The following is a 21,669-nucleotide window of genomic DNA, read 5'->3' as shown; positions in this document are numbered from 1 at the left end:
GATTTTGTCTCCATAACATGGGAAATTGACAAAGATATAATACTAAATGTTAACATCCAAAGTAATTGGGCCAAAGTTAAAAAAAAAATTATTTCTATTATATTTGAGCCTACACCCAAGGAATTGATCTCATGATCAAATAGGGTATTTTCTATTTTATAATTTAGATTCTTTATTTCTCAATATCATATAATATCATTACAAATATTATTTAAATATAAAATTTAACGCGAAGCCAGGCATGTCGGAATCGTAGACTGGCACCACAAGTCAACGAGCCCTTCCAGCGCGCTTATGCCTTTACACTTAACTCTAACTCTAGAGTTCTTTCAAATCTATTCAATTCATTTACCATCTGATTCAACCTTAAGGGTGTTTCATCCTCCCGACCCATATCACTTTTCAACTTCGGGGGTATTACAATTAATATAGAAGAAAGTTCAATACGATCATGATTGAGTAGAAATCAGTTGGACGGGCCACTGCCTAAGTCCCTTCTCGATTGTAAGCAACTACAAGTTCTTGATGTCGGTTACAATGCAATACAAGATTCATTTCCATTGCGGATCAAAAGCCTCCTAAATCTTCGAGTCCTCATCATAAAGTCCAATAGATTCTATGGAAATGTATTGCCTTCTTTAAAGACCTTGCGTGCCTTTTCCCAAGGTGCAAATTTTGGACATATCGCACGACATGTTTTCCGGGCGAAAACCTGATGAATACATGAAGAATTTTGCAGCCATGATGAATGAAATATATCTAAAAGTGAAGGAAGAAACTGGTTTTTGGCTTACCAAGAATCGGTGGTTCTAGTTGTGAAAGGCCCCGAGCAACCAACAATGAGGATATTAGTAGAGTTTACGATCATTGATCTATCCAAGAATGGATTTGATGGAAGTATTCCAGGTTCAGTTGGGAATCTCCAATCTTTGAAATACTTGAATCTTTCACATAACAAGCTCATTGGATCAATCCCTACGTCGTTTGGGAATTTAAAGCCGCTTGAAGCTTTAGATCTTTCCTCGAACCAATTGGTGGGAAAAATTCCGACAAAGTTAGTTAGATTGACATCTCTTGCAAAGTTAAACCTTTCATGGAATCATCTTACCGGGGCTTTACCTTGGAGTTTTCAGTTTCAAACATTCGACAGCACATCGAATCTAGGCAATCATGAATTGTGTGGAGATCTTTTTGAAGAAAGGAAATGTGATAATGGTGGCAAGATGCAGCCTTTGTATGACACAGATTAAGATTGTTGGATAAATAATCTGGATTGAATAAAGATAGAAGAAATCGAATTCTGCAGGGTATACACGATCTTGGATATACTTTGAGTCGCGTAAATTCGCTTTCCTTATACGATATTTCGACCCTATTAACGCCTCGGGTTACACGAAATTCGTACGAGAATAAAACAAAGCAACACTCGAATTTTAGGCAAAAAAATCGAACAAGTAAAAGTTGGGAGATTATTTGTGCATGTCAGATTTATTCTGCAAGACTATATTATTTTTGTTCTTCTGTCTGACAGAATTTATGAAGATAAGTTTTATATAATAAACTTTGAAGTGATGCACCTTTCACATTTAAATCCCAAAAGTTGTCAATAAAAAAATTGCAACTTTTAATTTCAAATCTAAGAGATTAAATCTTTTCAATTCAAATATTTCATTTAATCTCAATTTTGAGAGTTTTATTCATGAATTAATTTAATTAAATTCCTACTTTTGAAAATAATAATTTTCAAAATATATCACAGTATTTAGAAGATACTGTGATTTTTCATACTACAATATATAACCTTTGTGGGCATGACTAAACCATCAATCCGTATACAAATTCATATAATTATTAAACACTTCGTTCAATATCGTATAGGCATTCTCGAACACGCACCCCACGCGACCCTTCCCAATAGCTCAATAAGGCATTCCTTACCTTCGAATAAATTCAATAACAACAAAATAACCAACAAAGACAAGGATGAGTTCTTTGATGGATTCACTTGTCGCGCTGTATTGATGGGCTATATATGGCTTCGGCTCGATTGTGGGAGCTGGATATTGGTTTATTTCATCTTTTTGTTGGGAAGGCCTCTATGGTTTTTGAGATTCTTCTTCGAGCTTTATTCTTTCATTAAGCCCTTTTGGTTCGAGAAAATTGATTGAAGGAATAAGCTAAAAGGAAGCTTAGATGTTTACGTGTATATATATATATATATATAGTTTTGAATTGTTCTATGAGCGATTGAATTATGTAACTACACTTTTAGTTCATTTGGTTGGAGTATTATTATGATAGTTATCCTTCAACCAATTGCCACATTGTTGTTAGAATTCAAGAAATGGGAAATTTTAGGACATGTAACAATTTTGTGTTCATGGGATGCTTAGGATTGTTTAACATGAAGATAAGGCCAAAGAAAAAAAATAAAAAAAAAAAATCGAATAATGATCTAAATTTATAGTAAATTTTAAATAATTTGGAAAACAATTCTAGTAATTTATTTCTTTTTGTCATGTATGGAGGTGTTGTAAATTCTATAAACAATTTTGTGACATTCATAAACATAAACTTAATATAGAATCCAACAGTTAATCAGTAGTGAAATCACTTGGATTAACGTCAAAAGCAAAACTTTGGTTAAAATAATTAATCCATTAAATGAATGAAGGAAAACAGATGGAGGGTTTTATTTTTATAGCCATATATATATATATAGATTTATTGCATGACGAGGTGGGCAGAGAATGTGTGTAAAAGAAATGAAACAGCCTCAAATACTGCATCACCACAAATCAAAAAATAGATACCAGATAGCTTTTTTATGTGCCTATATAAATACAATTTGGCTCTCTGTGCTTAAATCAAAATCGATCTTCCATTTCTTCAGGAGGAAGCATTCACTTCCTCCATCACCTCATCAAATAATATATATATATATATATAATGGCAGCCAACAAGCTGCCATTCCTTGCTCTGATCTTATTCACCATTTCAGGTCTGTGCATGTCTTCTTTCAGCCAAGTTTGTTATTTACTGAATCCCAGAATAACCATCCATCAATAAATTCCTTATATATACATATATATTATATATATATATATATATATAGATGTGTGTGTGTGTGTTTCACTGCAACAACACATTAATGCTTCAATGAAAATTTTATATATGTTGATTTTTGTGTTATTTGAGCTTTCTTCTCTTTACATTTTTGTTTTCAATTTTAATGTGATGTTTGAGCTTTTTTGAGCAATATATTACAATTCCTTAAGCGAAATGCAGATAATATTTAATTAACTCTATATGATTAGCAGGTGCTTTCCAAACTCATGCTATTCCCTACGATCATTCATTCACAGCTGAGGTAATTAAGATTATTGATTAAATTACACTTAAGATTATGATTGTTATCAATTCATTTACATGCATGATGTATGTATGTATATATATATATATATAATCAGTGTTTGGAGAGGCCATGGGCACCTCAGTATGGAGGAGGGATGGTGGCGGATCCAGAATTCAGCAATAAGAACAATGGAGGAGGAGGAGGATGGCTTAAAGATGTGCGCAAGGCAGTTTATCAAACCTCCACAGATGGCAGCACTTACTACGTTGCTCGTCTGTTTAGCAATGAATCCTCCATTCTCGCTGATTTCAACTTGGAGGCCGATAAGCTTTACGCCTTCTCCGGTACCAATTCATTAATTAATGAAGAACTTAATTATATAACTCTCAATTAATTAGTAATGTAATAATATTGTAAATGTCGATATGTACATATATATATATATGATATATCCTGCCTGTATATTGGTTGGTTGCAGCTTGGGTGCAAGTGAAACAAGGGCAAAGCTTCATCAAAGCTGTTTTCGAGACGCCGACGAACAACTACACCGCCGGCGCAGTCATCGCCAAGCAGGGCTGCTGGTCGATGCTCAAGGGCGGCGTCGTCGTCAATGTTTCTGAACCTGCTCACCTTCGCTTTCAGGTTAGGTTAGGTTTGCTATATATATATATATATATAACAAATTGATCATTTATTGATTAATTCAGAGCGGCGGCGACAATTTGACGGCGGAGGTGTGGATCGACAGCGTGTCCCTGCAGCCCTTCACCCGGGAAGAATGGCAGTCCCACCGGGCCGCCGCCGTGGAGAAATCCCGGAAGCGGCGCGTGAAGTTCGTGGCGGAGGACGCTGGCGGCATGCCCTTACCCAACGCCACCGTCTCCGTCAATCAGTCCCGCCCCGACTTCCCCTTCGGCTGCGCCATCAACCAGTTCATCCTCGAAAACCCCGCCTACGCCGACTGGTACCTCCGGCGAGGCTTCCGCTACACCGTCTTCGAGAACGAGCTCAAATGGACCACGACGGAGCCGGCGCAGGGCGCCGTCAACTACACCCTCCCCGACGCCCTCCTCAACTTCTCCAAATCCCACGGCCTCACCCCCCGCGGCCACTGCGTCATGTGGGGCTCCAACAAGGCCAATCCCGACTGGGTCAACAGCATCACCGCCGGCGACGCGCCGCGGCTGCAGGAGGCCGGCGACGCCAGGATCCAGTCGGCGATGAACAGGTGCTGTTACATTTTGCAGATTAATGTGATCTAAAAACATCTAATATATTTGTAAAACAGGTACAAAGGGGAGTTCTTCCAGTGGGACATTGTGAATGAGAATATGCACAATGTGTTTCTGGAGGAGGTGATGGGGCCCGACGCGTCGACGAGGTACTACAAGAAGGCCAACGAGATCGATCCGGCGACGGTGCCGTTTCTGAACGAGTACAACACCATTGAGCGCCCGTTCGACATGGAGGCGACGCCATGGCAGTATTTGCAGAAGGTGCAGACGATTCGTGCCCAGGGGTATAAGGGACCTTTGGGGATCGGTCTCCAGGCACACTTTGCTGCACTCAATTTGCCCTTCGTCAGAGCCTCCATTGACGTGCTTCGCTCTGCAAAACTCCCAATTTGGATCACTGAGTTGGACGTTTCTTCCACCCAAGGCCCCAACCAGGTAACCCTAACCCTAATTTTGCCCTAATTATTAACCCTAACCCTAATTTTACTCTAACCCTAAATTCTCATTAATTAAATTGATGGCGTGGCAGGCTCCATACTTTGAGGAACTGTTGAGGGAGCTCCACGCGCACGAAGCGGTGGAAGGGATAATGATTTGGGGGGGGTGGTGGCCCAAGGGTGGGTGCTACAAGATGTGCTTGACGGACGACAACTTCAACAACTTGCCGGCCGGCGACGTGGTGGATAAGATCATGGCGGAGTGGACTTACGGCAGAGATGGAGTCCAGGGAACGACGGATGCTAGCGGCAGCTTCAAGACGTCGCTGTTTTACGGAGAATACGAAGCCATTGTTAGTCATCCTAAACTGGGGAAGCTGCCGACTGTGCAGAAATTCAGAGTGGTTCCAGAGGGGCAGCGCCAGCGCAATGTGGCGTTCAAGATCTGAATCTGAATAAATTGAAAAATGAATTTGTGAGTGAAGGAGATGATGGTTTGTAATGAAATGGAAGCTATGGCATTGGCATGCATATTTATATATATATATATATATATTCAGACGATATGGATCTGTCTGTGTCTATATATATATATTTATGCATTCCATTTTTGTAATTAAGAATTTTTATTTATTTATTTTTTGATTTTATATGAATACGTACTCCAATTATCCACTTTCGATACATGGTTGCTTTAATTGGGTGTTGCATTGTTTGTTTGTTTGCATATGCATATTGAATAATATATATAAATAAATATAATAGTGGTATTTAATAAGGAAGTTCTTTTTCCGAAAATATATAAATCTCAAATCATAAGAGTTAACAATTAAGTGGATTGAAAGATGAAGCAGTCCGTGTCCGGCCACCGAATTAATTTCAGGGAGTGTGTGTGTGTGTGTATGAGCACAAACAAGGTAATTTAGGAAAGTTTTTTCAAATATTAATAAATAACAAATTAGTATAGTAGTAACAATTACCTATTTTATTTTTTTTTGTTTAAAAATTCACTTTTTAAAAAAAAATTATTAAAATTGTCTCATCCTCACAATTAAGATTTATTTAATTTTGGTTTGAAATTGAGTGTTTTATTAAAATAATATTGTAATATGATATTTTAAAAAAATGTTTTACTCTCTTTCAAACAGTAGACTTTTCCACCATTTTTGCTTGTGCTAGTGCCCCAGAAATTCTTGGATTTCTTGCAATATGAGATTGAATGCCATAACTCTGATTTGTATTTTACAATATGCTGTTTTTATTAAGAACTGTTTAAATTAAATAATATTATCTCATTTTGTATTTTTTTTAAAGCCAATTTTGAGTAGATACTACTTAGAGGTTCCACTTTCAATATTTTGAGTATATATATAGTGTATTAGAGGGGGCGGGAAGGGAAGCAAGAGAGACTGGTGATCCCAAGCTGTGAAACAATATGCATCTACTTTATATTCATTTTCTATCAATTTTTTCTTTTTCTATTTTTAACTTAAAAAGTTTGAGCTTGATAGTTTATAATCAATCATTCCTAATATATTGTCTCAAAGACAGACAATTAGACTTTATTGAGGCGTGGAATTAATATTCCAAGAAGTGGTTCATGTGTAGAAAGAGTTGAAAGATCCACTTAACAAGTGACTCCTCTTACACTATCTCATATTTAAAATGGATAAGCTATGTCTGTTGCTCCAATAAGGCCTGATAAATATATAAATAAGAATGTAGTAAATGATTTGCCCAACAAAGAGAGAGAGAGAGAGAGAGAGAGAGAGAGAGAGAGAGAGAGAGAGAGAGAGAGAGAGAGAGAGAGAGAGAGAGACCCGAAATAAAGAAAGAAGAAAAGGCCTGCTTTTTCAAAGCTTCTAACTTAATCATTCAATCCTTCTTTTACCCTCAGATGAGCTGCACAGTGACAATCTCAAGTACTGTGTATGGTCTCCCCATTTCACTTTCTCTTACCCCACATTGATTCCCAACAATCACGGCGATATACAGATAGATAGATAGATTCAATTAACCATTATATATATATTTAAGAATTGCTATGTAAAAAGCTAAGGTTTCATTTCTGCAATGGCAGTGGCAATGACAATGACAATGGCAGGGCTGCACCCTAACAAACACTTGTTTCTTCTCATCCTCTTGGTTGTTACTTCTTTGTGGTTTTCCTACATTGAGTCGTCCTCTAGATATGATCAAGAAGAGCTGCTGCAATGGCTGGATGGAAAAGATGCTGCTGCTGCTGCTGCTGCTGCTGCTGACGATGATGATGATGAAATAAGCATGATCCAAGCAAGCCATTCATCTCTCAGAACCTGTGATTTCACCAAAGGAAAATGGGTGTATGATCAAACATACCCACTCTATGACGCCACGTGTCCTTATCTCAGCACCGCCGTCACCTGCCGCAAGAACGGCCGTCCCGATTCCGACTACGAAAAATGGAGATGGAAGCCTGATGGCTGCACAATCAGAAGGTACATATATATGGATGTTTTCAAGATTACTATAATGTTTGGACATGCGATGGAATGCTGCTGTTTTATTGCATTGATTATTTCTTAGGACAGAGATGAGCATGTGTAGTAAATGTGATGCAGATTTGATGCATTGGAGTTTCTTGGGAAAATGAGGAGGAAAAGAATGATGCTAGTCGGCGATTCGATAATGAGGAACCAATGGGAGTCCCTTGTTTGCTTGGTTCAGTCAGTCATCCCGACTGCGCGAAAAACCGTTGTGTACAATGGTCCTACAATGGCCTTTCTTGCTTTAGTGAGTAAAAAAAACAAACTTGCATTTATATATATATATATATATATATACATGAATCTAAGTTGATCTTCTTTGTTATTACACTTTCATAGGATTTCGAGATGTCAATAGAGTATTGTTGGGCTCCATTTTTAGTGGAGTTGAGAAGAGGACGCGATCGGGAAAGAATACTAAACCTCGATTCCATAGAAGAGAATGCTAAGTACTGGCGAGGAGTCGATGTTCTTGTCTTTGATTCTGCTCATTGGTGGACTCATTCGGATAAATGGAGCTCGTGAGACTAATTTTTAGTTTGTTCGTCGTAGTTGTTCCTATTAATCCGATTCATCGTTTTGCAAACTTATGGTGAATTTCTTGCAGGTGGGATTTAGTGAAAGAGGGCAACAATTTATACAGAGACATAAATCCAGCAGTTGCATATGAGAAAGGGCTGATGACATGGGCAAAGTGGATAGACTTAAATCTTGATCCAAGAAGAACTAAAGTCTTCTTCAGAAGCATGTCTCCAAGCCACAACAGGTACACAGAATTAAGCATTTTTAGCTTCTATATATGGTGTAATGATATTAAAAAGTTGTCTGATCTTGAATCATGTATGCCTATCTATTGATGAACAGAGATCATGGCTGGAAATGCCACAACCAGAGTGAGCCCTTGGAGCATCTTAGTCGACCCCGAGTCCCCGAACAGATACTAATCCTGCAGAAGGTGTTCAAACGAATGCAATTCCCAGTGTACATTCAGGACATTACATCACTTTCAGCTCTCAGACAAGACGGGCATCCTTCAGTTTACGCTCGAGCATCGTCATCTGCCGAAAAGAACAACCAGAAAGTTAAGGGCCACGCTTCCGACTGCAGCCACTGGTGCTTGCCTGGCGTGCCCGATGCCTGGAACGAAATGCTGAGCATAATGCTCTGAAGCATCAAGATCAGAATATATACATATGGTTTCGTAAAGTTTACGTGCGATTTTATCTAAAAAGTTTCGTCGTTGTTGCTTAGAATTTGGAGTGATGTTAGATGTGGGAAGCTTAAGTGTTTGTAAGAATGGCTGGCTGGCATGTCTGCATGAATTCAGAAGTGTAAGAAACTGAGGGGCAAGGATGGATCTTGTCAGGAGTTCCCAAGATATGTCCAGATATGGTTTGGTTTTCTTTGATTTGCAATGTGCGCAATTCTTATCAGTTGCACCTTCTTCTAATCTTTTCTTTTTTCAGTGTTTGGTGAATTCTGCATTGTTCGATTCACTTGATACAGACAAAGATCAGCTATGTAAGAAGAGGGAGGACAGAAAAGCCTTCTGTGAAAAATGAATGGTTGTATGTATGTATGTGTGTGAAATACAGTATATCATTACATTACAGGAACCTTCCTTTGCACTGCACTCTTGCATAACATGAGTGATGATGATGATAGATGTTTGGTGGTCGCATCTTTGTTACATATTTGCATTAAATAATAAATTTCACAAGCATGTGCAACTTTTGAGGAGTGTATTTGGTAAGTGGCTTTTGACTAGGTGTTCCCCAAATTATGGCTCTTTGTAAATTTAAAGACAATCACTACCAAGTCTTCCCATAAGAAAAGCATCCAATGCCATAAATGGGATCAAATAAATTATTTATTTAAACCATTGAAACAAGACACCTACTAAAGAGATTCTGATTGAAACTTCTTGTTATAAAGGATGTAAGAGAAATGGAAAAACAAGAAAAAGGGATTTCAATGGCTATACTTCAAACTTCTTCCTTAGCTTGGAGAGATCTTTGGCATTCAATCCAAAAACCTTCTCCAAAAGCTCTTCTTTGATGCCTGTCCCAAAAACAGCAGATGGGATTTTCACCAGCCCTGGATTTTGGCTGTTAAAACTCCCTATAATTGTGGCGCGCTTATCGCCGACGTTCATCTGGAAATGCAGCAGCCCTTTAGGGAACACCATCACCTCTCCTTTCTCGAGCACCTTAGCGAAGACACGGTTCTGTGAATCCACAAAACCTGAATAAATCTTGCCTTCCAGCACAAAGGCAACCTCGGTTGCCCGTGGATGATAATGGGGGGGATTTATCCCACTAGGCTCAAAGTCTGCTCGGACAAATGACATTCCTAGTGTGTTTAGGCCGGGGAAAGTAGTGGCGCTGACCGGAATCGATGAGAATCCTGTTTTTGCAACGGGTTCTGCGGGGGATTTTATGCCTGAGAAGACAAAGTCGTCAACTGTGACATCGGATGAGTTCTTACAGGAGAGGAAAATGGATGAGAGTTCGGGCATTGGAATGCAGAAGTCTTGCAAGGGATCCGAATCCGAAGCTGAGGCCGAGTACAGAAACAGAAGGAGGCTGATAAACAGGGGTTTCATTTTTGGGGGCATTGGTTGAATTGTTCTTTTTGTGAATCTTTCTAACACTGAAATCCCAACAAGTTTTATAGATTATGGGAGGTGTATGAAAGTTTTGAGACCACTCAGAAACTGTGGCTTCAAGTCTAATCTTATTTTAACTTCAAAGTGTTGTTTTCTGGGTGGAATGATTCTAACCACCAACTCCAACCTGAACAATTTTATTTGAATTAAACATTACCAAACCCAAAAAGGGATATGATTCACATGGAATAGGAGGATCCACATGGAGTCTAAAGTGCTTTGCTTCGGAACAAAGATAGGGAGGATTAGTTGGGAGTGGATAGCAATGCACAGTAGTTGTTTTCATGCTGTCCTACTGATGATACTTGGATTCTTGATGTTATTTGTCATTTTTTATGTTATGTTGCTGAAGCTATATGAATTTAAGAATTCCAAGTTGGGAACACACAGAAGAAGAATGATATTCTACTAGGAGAGGCAGTTGAGGCTAGAAAACCATAAACAAAGCAAAATATTTGCAGACTTTGCTAATTCATTCCTAACTAAACTAGCCAAGCTCGAACATAAAGTTCATCTCACTATGTTTAAGAATGAGCTCAAAAGGACATGCACTCAGTATCATTTTGCAAACATGGGCAAGATGGAATTAATAGCAAGCCATCGACAGATATTCAAAAAGCAATGGGGTATCCAAAAGGAAGTAAAAAGTTCTTACCCTGATAATGTCTATTTCTACCAGTAACATTTATCGAGTAAATAAGTAATTGTGGAAATATTTCAATGTAGTAAGAAGTTAGAGAGAAAGAAGTATACAAAGTATACAACACAAGCTTGACAACACGGTATAATTGTGTAAGAACCGACCAATACATGCATTATTGAGCAGTGTCAGAGATTAGAGGAATCTTGGATTTCCACCAAATGGCAATTATTTAAGCCTTGGATGAAATTCATAGTATCTAAGCTAGTGACAATTACATAAATATTTGAATGTATGAGAGGGTTGCACATGCTCACATAAGATCATACAGCAGTCGACAAGTAGTAGCCATCCTAGTAGCTATCCTCGTCAGTTTCAGGCCTCCGCAAGTAGTAACGCAGGCAGTTCACAAGAACCTGTATTTAGATAAATAAATACATAAAGACAGACATGAAACATAACCCTTACGACACTGATACATTCTTCAATCTATATTTATATAAACTCAAAAATGAAAGAATAAGCTGCAATGAAAATTAACAGTATATGCAAACAAATAAGCATGTTTGATTACCTGAGATAAGGAAGTGTTTAATGCTGCCCCTCGGTAACTGACATGAAACTTGTCCTTTGCCACCAACCCCTGAGCGTTTACTTACATTAAGTTACAGCAGTATTCCCAGTGAATTAATTTAGAGCACATCAACTGTTTCAACTTAGAACAAGAGAATATTACTTCAGTATCAATCTCTGCTGATTCAACAGTCACATTGATATCTGACATAATTTTGATAACCTCCAAAAGTAGCCCCGGACGATCTGCAGTCTCTAGATAGAGCAAACTGAAATGAAACAAACAAGCATGAGGAAAAAGAAACAGGGCAGTATTCACCTTTATAATCTCTAGGCATGTGCAAAAATAAAATATTTGAATAATGGTCACAAAGCAATTGATCATTAGTTTCAGAATCATTGAAGGCTTTCATCATATACAATTAATATGTTTCCAATTTCAATCACACCTTCTCCTAGGTCCATCTTCCTTAACATGTATGTGAGTTGCAACTTCAACATCAACCTGCAGTATAAATACATCAAAATTACAATGTGTATAATACAAAAACTACAACCATTGTTTCAAAATAGAGTACACTCTCTTACCACATTTCTTGACATGGAAGGTGAAAGGTAGAAGAATAAACAAAGGGAATATATATATATAATAAAAATAAATAAATAAATAACTATACTCTAGGTTTGCAAACTGGAAATTGTAAGGTGTCACTTCTGAACCAAGGGCAGAACTTAAATGTGCAAACATTCAGTGAGGCAGGAGTGGATATGTTTTTCAGAATTGCAAACTACATGATAAGAAAGAATTTTGAAGTTGAGTTAATTTTATCTCGTCTAATGTATAACACATTTTATGGCATGAAAAAAAAAAAAAGGCATATACTGCTTAACTCAAATGTTGTGGGGAAACACTTAAGGTCAAAGGCAATAAACAATAAACAAAGCATAGAAGAGAAGATAGTGTTCAGAATGGAAAATGGATACTCAGAGACAGAGTGGATGTCACTTTTGTAGGTACAATAATCAAATACATAGAAAGGGATACGCTCCTCATCAAGACATGCAAATAAAACAGGAAGTTGTCGTTACCTTTTTCTCTGGTGGTTTTATTCCAAAAGCTTCACCCATTGCAAGTTTCTCACTAGACTCCTGAAGAATCAATAAATTCAGTAAATCATCTGAGGAAAAAATATTATTCCATGGCATTACAATGACTTGAAAATCATCTGAAGATTGTAAACCAGGCATCAGATACATAACATACCGGGTGATACTTAAGTAAGTTATTGATAATGGTTAAACGGATTCGCTCCAGGAGATCAGGATTTTCAACTTTACGCCCTGTTGCCCTGCATAAAACTCCTCAAATAGTGTACCAGACTCTCGACTTTATTTTGTTCTAGTTAGTCAGATTGGTTCTTGAGTATATACATGATGTTATTCTCTAATGCATTCAACTTAGTTGTGATATATAAATTGATTATGCTCAAGTGCAAGACAAACAGGTTCAAACAACAAAGGTAGATTCCCAAGCCAAAGAATTTTTGGGCAGACAAATTTCCACAAATAACATAATGCAAAAGCAACCAATCATTTTCAAGAATCACAAAGTAAATCCATGCAGTAGATTGGATTTTCATAAATCAAACCACAAACTTAAAGACCAAAAAATTAGAAATAGATGCATGTAGCTACTTTCACTTGGCCTGGCTCATGATATGAAAACAGGTGATTATAATGCATACCCATTACACTGAATGTGAAGAAAATTATCAAATCATCAACACAAGCAAGCAAAGCATAAAGTTAGTGAACAATCTCTATTGTACAGCCAGTTGACAAAGAATCAGCTGGACTTAATATTACCAATAAAACCTATAAAGAAATCACTTACAATAGAGTGATAAAGAATTTTGTTTGTATGACCGAGTTTTCAGTATTAACAGTCCCTTTCAAAACATCCAAGCCCAAATCTTTAAGTGCCTTCATCTGCAACAACAGGGAAAATTTGCTTCATGAAATAATTGCTGTAAGATTAGAACATGGGGCAGAGCCAAGCATTGACAACTCTAAATGACATAATCAAAGGGATAAAGCAAAAAAGTTCCAAAAACAAACAAAAGATCTAAAAGGATTATGCAATCATGAAATATGTATCCATTTCAAAAGTATATGTTACCTAAAGATGATAGTGGGGTGAATGGAGATATGCTTGGTTTAAGTGAGAGAATGCAAAGTATATATAAGCCCAAGAGTCAATTTTGTGATAAGAAATTCTTCAAATATGTAATAAATGTCTAAAATTGCCTAAAACAACCAGATTGATTTTCACTAAAAAAAACATCTTAATGAAAGTAGAACACTACACTCCATTGGTGACACTATCCTATTAGGCTATTACAGGGACACGGAGATATGATATTAAATGTCTCAATGTATGACAGGCAGAAACTAAAATATGCCACTTTACCGTATCAAAGAGAGCTCCAAGGCGATCTCCAAAACTAACTTGAACAATTGTTGCATCAGGATCAGAATCCTGATCTATCAGAACAACAGGCATGGGAACATTATCATTCTCCAGCTCATGCTTCTGTTATAGAAATATGGCTTTAATGAACAGACAAGATTGATTGTACAGAATTATAACCTGACACATCAAATATTTGTACATTTCAAGCATGAGCCATACTATTATTAATTTGTACTCTATGTGCCATCTTTACTCCAATTACCCAACTAATTTCAGAAAAATCTCTAGCATAAAGAAGAGCAACAAGTTTTCCTTTTTGTTTATTTATTTTTTATTTTATTTTATTATTTTTTGAGGGAGCATGCTAAAAAATTAAATCTGGGAAGAAAAATTTAACAAGCAGTCAAGCACCCATTAGATATTTGGGTCTCCCTATTGCTTTAGACGGATGGAAAGTCATGAAAATTATTCCTAGAGAGCAAAACCACAGAAGTTGTGGAGGCTCAGATAGCTGGATACGTGCCCCCTCATCCTTACTCCTTACACACACACACACAGAAAAAGAGTTGTAGAAGAAGCATATTTAGCAGTTTAAAGTGATAGTGATGCATAGTATACTACTGTGATATGCACTTGTGCAGCAAACAGGATGCCGCAGATATTAGTAAAATTGACAAAAGCAATCATCCTATGCCAATTAACAGGACAACCCTCAAGCACTTCGTTCTGAAATTTATACCAAGCATTAAAGTTAACTAATTATAGTCCCATGAGACAGTTTTCTTATTCACTCCCCACTCAGAACTGAGAGAAAATTTAAAATATATGAAACTTAAGTGATCATTTAAGAAACTATGCTCAAAGTAGACCAGGTTAGACAAAGAAGCCTTTCTTATTCATATCCCCACTCAAAACTGTGAAAATGGAAAATATAAAAATATATTATTTTCAAAGGGATATAAAACATCTTTTCAAGTATACTCTATGCCTGCATCCCCAGAAATTCTACCAGCAAAAAATAGGGTTTATGGAGGGAAATGATATATGAAAGAATCTTCATAAAAGCTGACTTCTCTCTGCTTGCTGGCCTATTAAAAAATCTTGAGCGAGTTATGCAAAAGGGGGTGATGAGTACAACTTCACAAGCCATGCTCATCCGAAATTTCAAAATCGCACATCATATAGAAGATAAATTAAATCGCGATGTTAGACTTACAAGTGAAGTAGCACCGATGGAATCCACCCCATCGACTGAAGCACCGATCTTATAAATCCTACAAACAATTCCAACAACGCCCACAGATTATCGAATACTGCAAGATCAGAGAGTTCCAATACATCCCAAAAACACACACTCGAATACTCGTCAACGCAAGCACCGGCGACAACTAAAGAAACTCAAGATATATATATATATATATATCACCAGCAATCGACTAAACTAGCTCAGTTAATACGAAGAAAGGCTGAAACGAGCAAACAGGAGAAATCTTGTATGTACTTTCTAATCGGCGCATGAAGTGTGGGATCGGGCGAGAAGGAGCCGCGAGGATAGTAAGCGAGAAGCTTTGGAACGGAAGCATTGGAGGGAAGAGCCGTGAGAAAAGAGGCGGAGAAAGCGTTGGGCATTGCCATCGTTGCGGCACTCCTTCCTTAGCTTGGCCCTTGGTCTTCTTCAATTCAATCTCAAGAGAGAGAGAAACAGAGACACAGAGGTGGCGCTGTGATTCTAGTGATCGATTGATTAGGATGGATTTAAAATATATGGTGAACTGACAAATTAGGTACAGGTGATGGCGTCACCCCGTCACATCACACCAATTTAATACTCTCCGTCCATTTCATCCAATAATATATATAAACATAGTCCCGGAGGTTTCATTTTTATCTGAATTTTAAGATTGATTTGGATTTTTGTATTTAGATTTGGTTTGAGTCTAAAGGTTTTGACATGTACTAATTTAATGGATAATAAATATTATAATAATATAAATGTGTATTAATTTATATAATTTGATTATAAATTTATATTATATTTATATATATTTTAAAGTTTTTATTTATGTATATTATAAAAAATATATATATTATTGACATATATTTTGTATATATTTTATTAAGAGTGTGTTTGTTTAGAAGATTGTCCCAAACTTTCACTGTTCATCAAATTTTCAGGTTTTAGTTTTGGGTTTTGATTTTGAATAGTAAAATTTTGAATTGAAATAGTTGTTTGGTCTGATATAAAAATATATGTTGATGTAATATTTTGAATGTAAAATTAGATTTTAGTGTAATAAAATAAATAAGAATTGAGTGTTTGATTTGACGTTTTTTATGGAAAAAGAAAGTTGAAAGAGTAAAATCAGACTTAAAATCGTTATTATATCAATTATATCAATATTTTAAAAAAAATTAATGTTTATCAATTTTTTTCAACTAAAAAATATCAAATCAAAAATCTAATTTTTAATTTTTATATTATAAAAATCAATAAAATTATATAAAAACATCAAATATATATATACCACATTACATAATTATTTTAATTCTAAATTTCTACTAAAAAAAGTTTCATATTTTGTTTTGTTTTAAAAATAAAATTTATTAACAGTAAAAGAGTATATATAAAAAAAATATTCCCTCCGTCCATAGTCAATCTATCAAATTTGTCATTTTAGTCTATTCATCGAAAATGTATCCATTTTTTATTTAGTAAATATATTTTTCTACTAAAATATAAAATTATGCTACCATTTATATAATATTACACAAATGTTATCAAATAACACCACTTAATACCATAAATATTAAGGGGTATAATAGTCTTTATGTATATCAATGCTACCAAATATCAATATAATACTAATATACTAAAATCTACATGGAAAAAGTAAACGGATAGATAGCTATGGATGGGGGAGTAGTTTGAGTTTATTTATGAGTTTTAGTTTTTGGATTTATATTTCTTAATAATAAAAAAATTGAATAGTTGTTTGATGGCCTTATAAATAAAAATTAGATGTATTTTTTTGAATGTAAAATGAATTTATAATTAAGACTATAGCTGGAACAATAGAATAAAAAAAATGATGAAAGCCTCCTAAAACTTGTGCAAGCTAGGCCCAGCCCAGCCCAAGTCATGTCTTTCTCTTTAATACTCTGATGATATTGTGCAGATTTTATGATAAAACATTTAAAAATTATGTATCAGATGACATGTAAACAAGATAAAGCAATTTTATGCATATGCCTCATAGAGCAGAGCTGATGACTTCTTGATAGCTTGACCTCCTTTTTAACATCTAAACTCAAGCCATGCACTGTAATTTTTATTATATTTGGAGAATAAAAACCTCTATTATATATACTTCATTTCTTGAAAATATATTATATTTATGGTATTTATTTTATTTATAAAATTTGTAAGATTTTTTATTTATTTAAAAAATTTATATTTCTATAAATATGTATAAATTCTTATTATTGAAATAGAAAAAATTAGTTTCTTTAAATAGTTATTCTAATATGACTAGTTATTTTGATTTCTACTTAAAGCTTTTATTTCGATTATAACGATGTTGAGAGTCCTCTTTTTCACTTTAACCCCATTGAGAGCCCTACTCTTGACTAAATCTAATCACATTGAAAATTCGGTTTCCGACTCCAACGACGTTGAGACTCCATTTCCGACTCTAACGATATTGAAAACCTAGTTTTCGATCTAATGGCATTAAGAACCGTGTTTTCGATGTAATGTTGTTGAGAGCTCTGTGACCCTAACAACGTTGAGGCCCCGTTTCCGACTCTAACGATATTGAAAGCCTTGTTTTCGATCTAATGGCATTAAGAACCGTGTTTTCGACTATAATGTTGTTAAGAGCTCTGTGACTCTATTAACGTTGAGATCCTTACTTGCGACTTTTGATTTAGTGGATGATCTTAGTCTCTCTTTGTTAAACTCAAGTTGGTTTGATTTTCTCTTGAGTTTGAAGAGATGTTAAGATATACTTAAAAAATATACATATTATATTAATGGCATTTATCTTATGTAAGCTTCTTGATTTATTTCAGTTTATTTTAGTTATCCTAACAATAGTATTACTACAGGCTAGAGGTAATCTTGGAGCAGTTAATCATGGAAACGTGTGTGGCTCTGTTTCTTTTTTCTCAATAGACCATGGATTGTGCAAAATGACAATAATAATCTCTCTAGATTACTTTGTGTTGAGTGATCTTAAGGTTTTCTAGCTGTAGGAATTGTCCTGTTCTTCCTATCTTCATACTAACCTGCATTTGTGCTTGCAGTTACTGTGGTGGAAAAAGTTGCAAGACATGCTATCATCTGTGTTGCCTCGATGATCCCTCTCTTGCTAATGCTGTAAGAACTGTTCCCAGTAGTGTGACAAGAAGCTTTTATTTGGCCTCTGTGTCAAAGGGCATGGAGTCAATTATTTGGGATTTTAGAGAGGTGGATATATGAATATCATACACTCATTCATACTCCAGTCTGATATTAGTTATATAGTTAGTTGGTTAGTTGTTGTTTTTTTTTCTAAAATGAAAAAAAAAAAATTCTTCTTTTATCTTTATAAAAACTGGTATTTCTGATAATTATGGTGTTCTATAGTAAACACGCATATTCTGATTTTTCGTTTATAGTGTATGCTCACTGAAAATTATCCAGGATCTTATCTGCAACTTTATCAAGAAAAATAAGGTTCGTTTTTTTTTTTTGGTTAAATCAAGGTCTTTCGGCTTGCAATATATCTATATCTATATATATATATGGTGTGTTGAGGAGAAACAGGATGAGATAATCTTGATGATATGTAGTGATTCTGTAGGCTGGGAGATAGTGTAGAGATTAGACAGTGCAGTGCAGTGCCCCATTGCTTGTTAAGAAGAAGATTCATTGAGACATCAAGAAGGCCATACTCTAATGGAATGTTATGAAACTGAGACATCAAGAAGCTAGTAACCAGGTACGTAATTGCGGTTTTTCAAGAAAACAAACATTTGGGTTGTGTTCTTGGCACTCATGGCTGGGTGGCTAGCATGGGTTACCTTTTAACCAACCACATTGTAATTGTTTTGTAGTTCTTGGTGTCCATTGTCTAATCAAGAAAATCTCTCGAGTTCAGATGCCTAGTGAGGAAGCGCCAAGAACTGAAGATTCTTCTTCTATTCCATCTGCTGCTGATCCTAATCCTGATCCTGATCCTGATGGTGGTGGAAGAAGCTCTTCTCCAACTCCAACTGCAATTAGTTCAGCAGAAGAGCAGCGGACAAATGAAGTAGTTAGTTGGAATGAGGCGGCTGCTCAAGCTCAAGTACGTGGAGCACTTCAAACTGAGCTGGAGACGGTGTGCCGTGAAAACGAGCAATTAGAGAAGAACCGAGAGAGCTTGGTAAGTAAGTAGAGCATTAAGCATTGATCGCAAATTTTAGTTCAAGTCACCTAACCTGTTCTATTCTCTCTTGCTACATACATACATACAGTATTCGCAACTGATGCTCGAATTCGACAAGGAGACACAGCAAGCTATCGCTGAGACACGTCGCAAGTATGATGTGAAAATCCGGGAGGCTGAAGCCGAGTACAAGTCGAAAAGAGACGAAATGGAGAGAAGAAGGAAGATGATTTTGGCGCAAAGACATTCAGCCGAAGCTGCGAGAGCCCTGCGCTGGAGTGGCAGTTCATCATCCATCAAGCAGCCCAGCAGCAGCAGCAGCAGCAGCAGCAGAGCCATGGTGATGCACCCCTCCTCCCAGTCCCAGTCGCAGTCCCAGTCCCCTGCTCCAGCCCTGCCGATCAGTACTAGTCCCTGGCTTCATCCGTCCCAGTCCCCTGCCCCTGCTTCTTCTTCTTCATCTCAGCTGCGCCCCCCTGCCCCTGCTTCTTCTTCTTCATCTCAGCTGCGCCCCCCTGCCCCTGCTTCTTCTTCTTCATCATCTCAGCTGCGCCCCCCTGCCCCTGCTTCTTCTTCTTCATCATCTCAGCTGCGCCCCCCTGCCCCTGCTCCTGGGCAAGGTGCGGTTACTGCGACAGCTCCTCCGTCGTTCAGACAACCTGTACGAGCACCGCCGCTCAGCCCCATACCCCTAGTTATCAGAAACATTACTTCCTTAGGCAATAACAACAACAACAACAACCGGATCGTGGGCCGAGTGATCCGTGCTCCAGCACCACACCTTCGGGCATGGAGACCTAGACCACCACCACCACCACCATCAGTGACCAGCTCCCAGCGTTACACCGTGCAGCCATCGCAGCAGCAGCTGCCATTAGTACCAAGTATGGATGGTGGTGGTGGTGGTGGTGGTGGTGGTTCTTCTTCTTCTTCTTCTCGCCGGACCCAAGCGGGTGGCGGCGCTAGCGATGTACGCAGCAACTCGGACCCTGAGAGACCTCCAGGTTTTGCCGTTTTGTCCGATGAGGATGAACAATAACATGCTGTAAAATGTTGGATATCGAAATGCTGAAGTTTTGTAGTATTTCTTTGAGAAAGAGATTTCGATAGCATGCATGAGTGATTCAAGTCTCCATGAATGTATTACTTTTTTTTTTGTGAGGGGGAGGGTGGAAAAGAAGGGTAAACTACACTGCTGGGTATTACAAAGATGAACTCGCATATGTTTATTTATATACTATACTCGTATAATATATTTGTAAATGAAATTGGAGAAACAAGTTATCCCAATTATTTTGTTAGAAATTTTTTTTATGATGTTTACTATTTGTTTTGTTAAATAACACAGCGTTAGTTGTTACAAGATCATCAATATAATAAAAGCATTTTTAGCAATTTCTAAATTATTCTGATGATTGAAGTTGTTATCTTTAATATTGTTCTCACATAGAACTACAAGCTCCATCCAAAATTCATCACTTAAGATTTGTTGCGGAAATAAAAATATAATTGCATATAAAATTAATTTTAAACTAAGAGTGAGATCATCTTAATTTTTTTTAAAGTGAAATTTTATTTCAAATATATATATATATTATTTGTCACTTCTAAAAAATACAAAAATAATATATCTGCAATATATAATTGTTATTTATCAATGTTTTTAAAGATTTTCAACTGCAATCATATTATTACATCATTACAGTGTACTTGATTGAGGATTAGCCTTAACTGACACTATAACCAGCCTAATTTTTAAAATATAAACAATTCTAAGAATATAATTACTAGAACATAAATAGATATATGTTTCACTTTATATGTATAAATAAATAATAATATTTTAAAATTTTAAAAAATTACTTTTGGCGCAGTGTTTAAAAAATAATAATTACAGTGAGTAATTAAAAATAATGATATTTTTATCTTTTTGGTGTAAAAGTAATAATGTGATGTAAAGCAGATATATTTATGAAAAAAAATGAGATATTTAATAAAATATTTACTTTGTAATTAGACGTGTCAAAATAATAAAAATATATATATTTTCTAAGTAGACTGATGAAGTATTATCTTAAATCGAACTTTACTATCTTTGTAATTTAGTTAATTATAAATATCAAATTCAAATATTCAACCGGAATTTTACATTGTACTATTAATGTAACATTAACACGTTGTTAATGTTTAATAGTAGGAAAAAAAGTTGATCAAATGCATTCAATGTAAACACTTAAGTATACACGTAATTAGCACCAAATTAATTAAAATACTAATGGTGTGTTTGTTTTGATTTTTTTTTTATACGAAATATATTAAATTGTGTAAATAATATAAAAATAATGAGTGTAC

The 21,669-nt window shown here is 36.2% G+C and overlaps 6 protein-coding genes across 6 annotated transcripts; 4 read left to right on the top strand and 2 right to left on the bottom strand.

Annotated features, from left to right (window-relative positions):
* The first annotated feature begins 839 nt into the window (after positions 1–839).
* LOC127243743 (receptor-like protein 9DC3) lies at positions 840–1,250 on the top strand. Its single transcript, XM_051263908.1, has one exon. It carries the CDS (start codon positions 840–842, stop codon positions 1,248–1,250), a length of 411 nt encoding a protein of 136 aa, XP_051119865.1.
* A 2,259-nt stretch (positions 1,251–3,509) lies between these two features.
* On the top strand, positions 3,510–5,476 carry LOC127243742 (endo-1,4-beta-xylanase 5-like). The gene is made up of 5 exons (XM_051263907.1): positions 3,510–3,699; positions 3,834–3,997; positions 4,063–4,583; positions 4,644–5,025; positions 5,120–5,476. The coding sequence occupies exons 1-5, from the start codon at positions 3,510–3,512 to the stop codon at positions 5,474–5,476; spliced, it is 1,614 nt and encodes a 537-aa protein (XP_051119864.1).
* Positions 5,477–7,078: 1,602 nt separating this feature from the next.
* On the top strand, positions 7,079–8,960 carry LOC127243837 (protein trichome birefringence-like 36). The gene is made up of 5 exons (XM_051264031.1): positions 7,079–7,504; positions 7,628–7,799; positions 7,892–8,073; positions 8,160–8,318; positions 8,417–8,960. The coding sequence occupies exons 1-5, from the start codon at positions 7,101–7,103 to the stop codon at positions 8,718–8,720; spliced, it is 1,221 nt and encodes a 406-aa protein (XP_051119988.1). The 5' UTR covers positions 7,079–7,100; the 3' UTR covers positions 8,721–8,960.
* Positions 8,961–9,256: 296 nt separating this feature from the next.
* On the bottom strand, positions 9,257–10,338 carry LOC127243839 (germin-like protein subfamily 3 member 2). Its single transcript, XM_051264033.1, has one exon. It carries the CDS (start codon positions 10,167–10,169, stop codon positions 9,531–9,533), a length of 639 nt encoding a protein of 212 aa, XP_051119990.1. The 5' UTR covers positions 10,170–10,338; the 3' UTR covers positions 9,257–9,530.
* A 595-nt stretch (positions 10,339–10,933) lies between these two features.
* On the bottom strand, positions 10,934–15,652 carry LOC127243838 (ACT domain-containing protein ACR12). The gene is made up of 10 exons (XM_051264032.1): positions 15,408–15,652; positions 15,123–15,180; positions 13,904–14,026; positions 13,328–13,422; positions 12,698–12,782; positions 12,523–12,582; positions 11,883–11,938; positions 11,597–11,702; positions 11,435–11,503; positions 10,934–11,276 (listed from the first exon to the last, which is right to left on the bottom strand). Exons 1-10 carry the CDS (start codon positions 15,539–15,541, stop codon positions 11,214–11,216), a joined length of 849 nt encoding a protein of 282 aa, XP_051119989.1. The 5' UTR covers positions 15,542–15,652; the 3' UTR covers positions 10,934–11,213.
* Positions 15,653–19,047: 3,395 nt separating this feature from the next.
* Positions 19,048–21,042, top strand: LOC127243741 (uncharacterized). The gene is made up of 3 exons (XM_051263905.1): positions 19,048–19,314; positions 19,406–20,201; positions 21,023–21,042. The coding sequence occupies exons 1-3, from the start codon at positions 19,048–19,050 to the stop codon at positions 21,040–21,042; spliced, it is 1,083 nt and encodes a 360-aa protein (XP_051119862.1).
* Positions 21,043–21,669: the final 627 nt, after the last annotated feature.

The sequence above is a fragment of the Andrographis paniculata genome, unplaced genomic scaffold (assembly GCF_009805555.1).
Source record: "Andrographis paniculata isolate CXL003 unplaced genomic scaffold, ASM980555v1 Contig98END, whole genome shotgun sequence".
Lineage (NCBI taxonomy): Eukaryota > Viridiplantae > Streptophyta > Magnoliopsida > Lamiales > Acanthaceae > Andrographis > Andrographis paniculata.
Note: the sequence above shows the minus strand (reverse complement) of the source record. Positions and strands in the feature narration are given on the sequence as shown.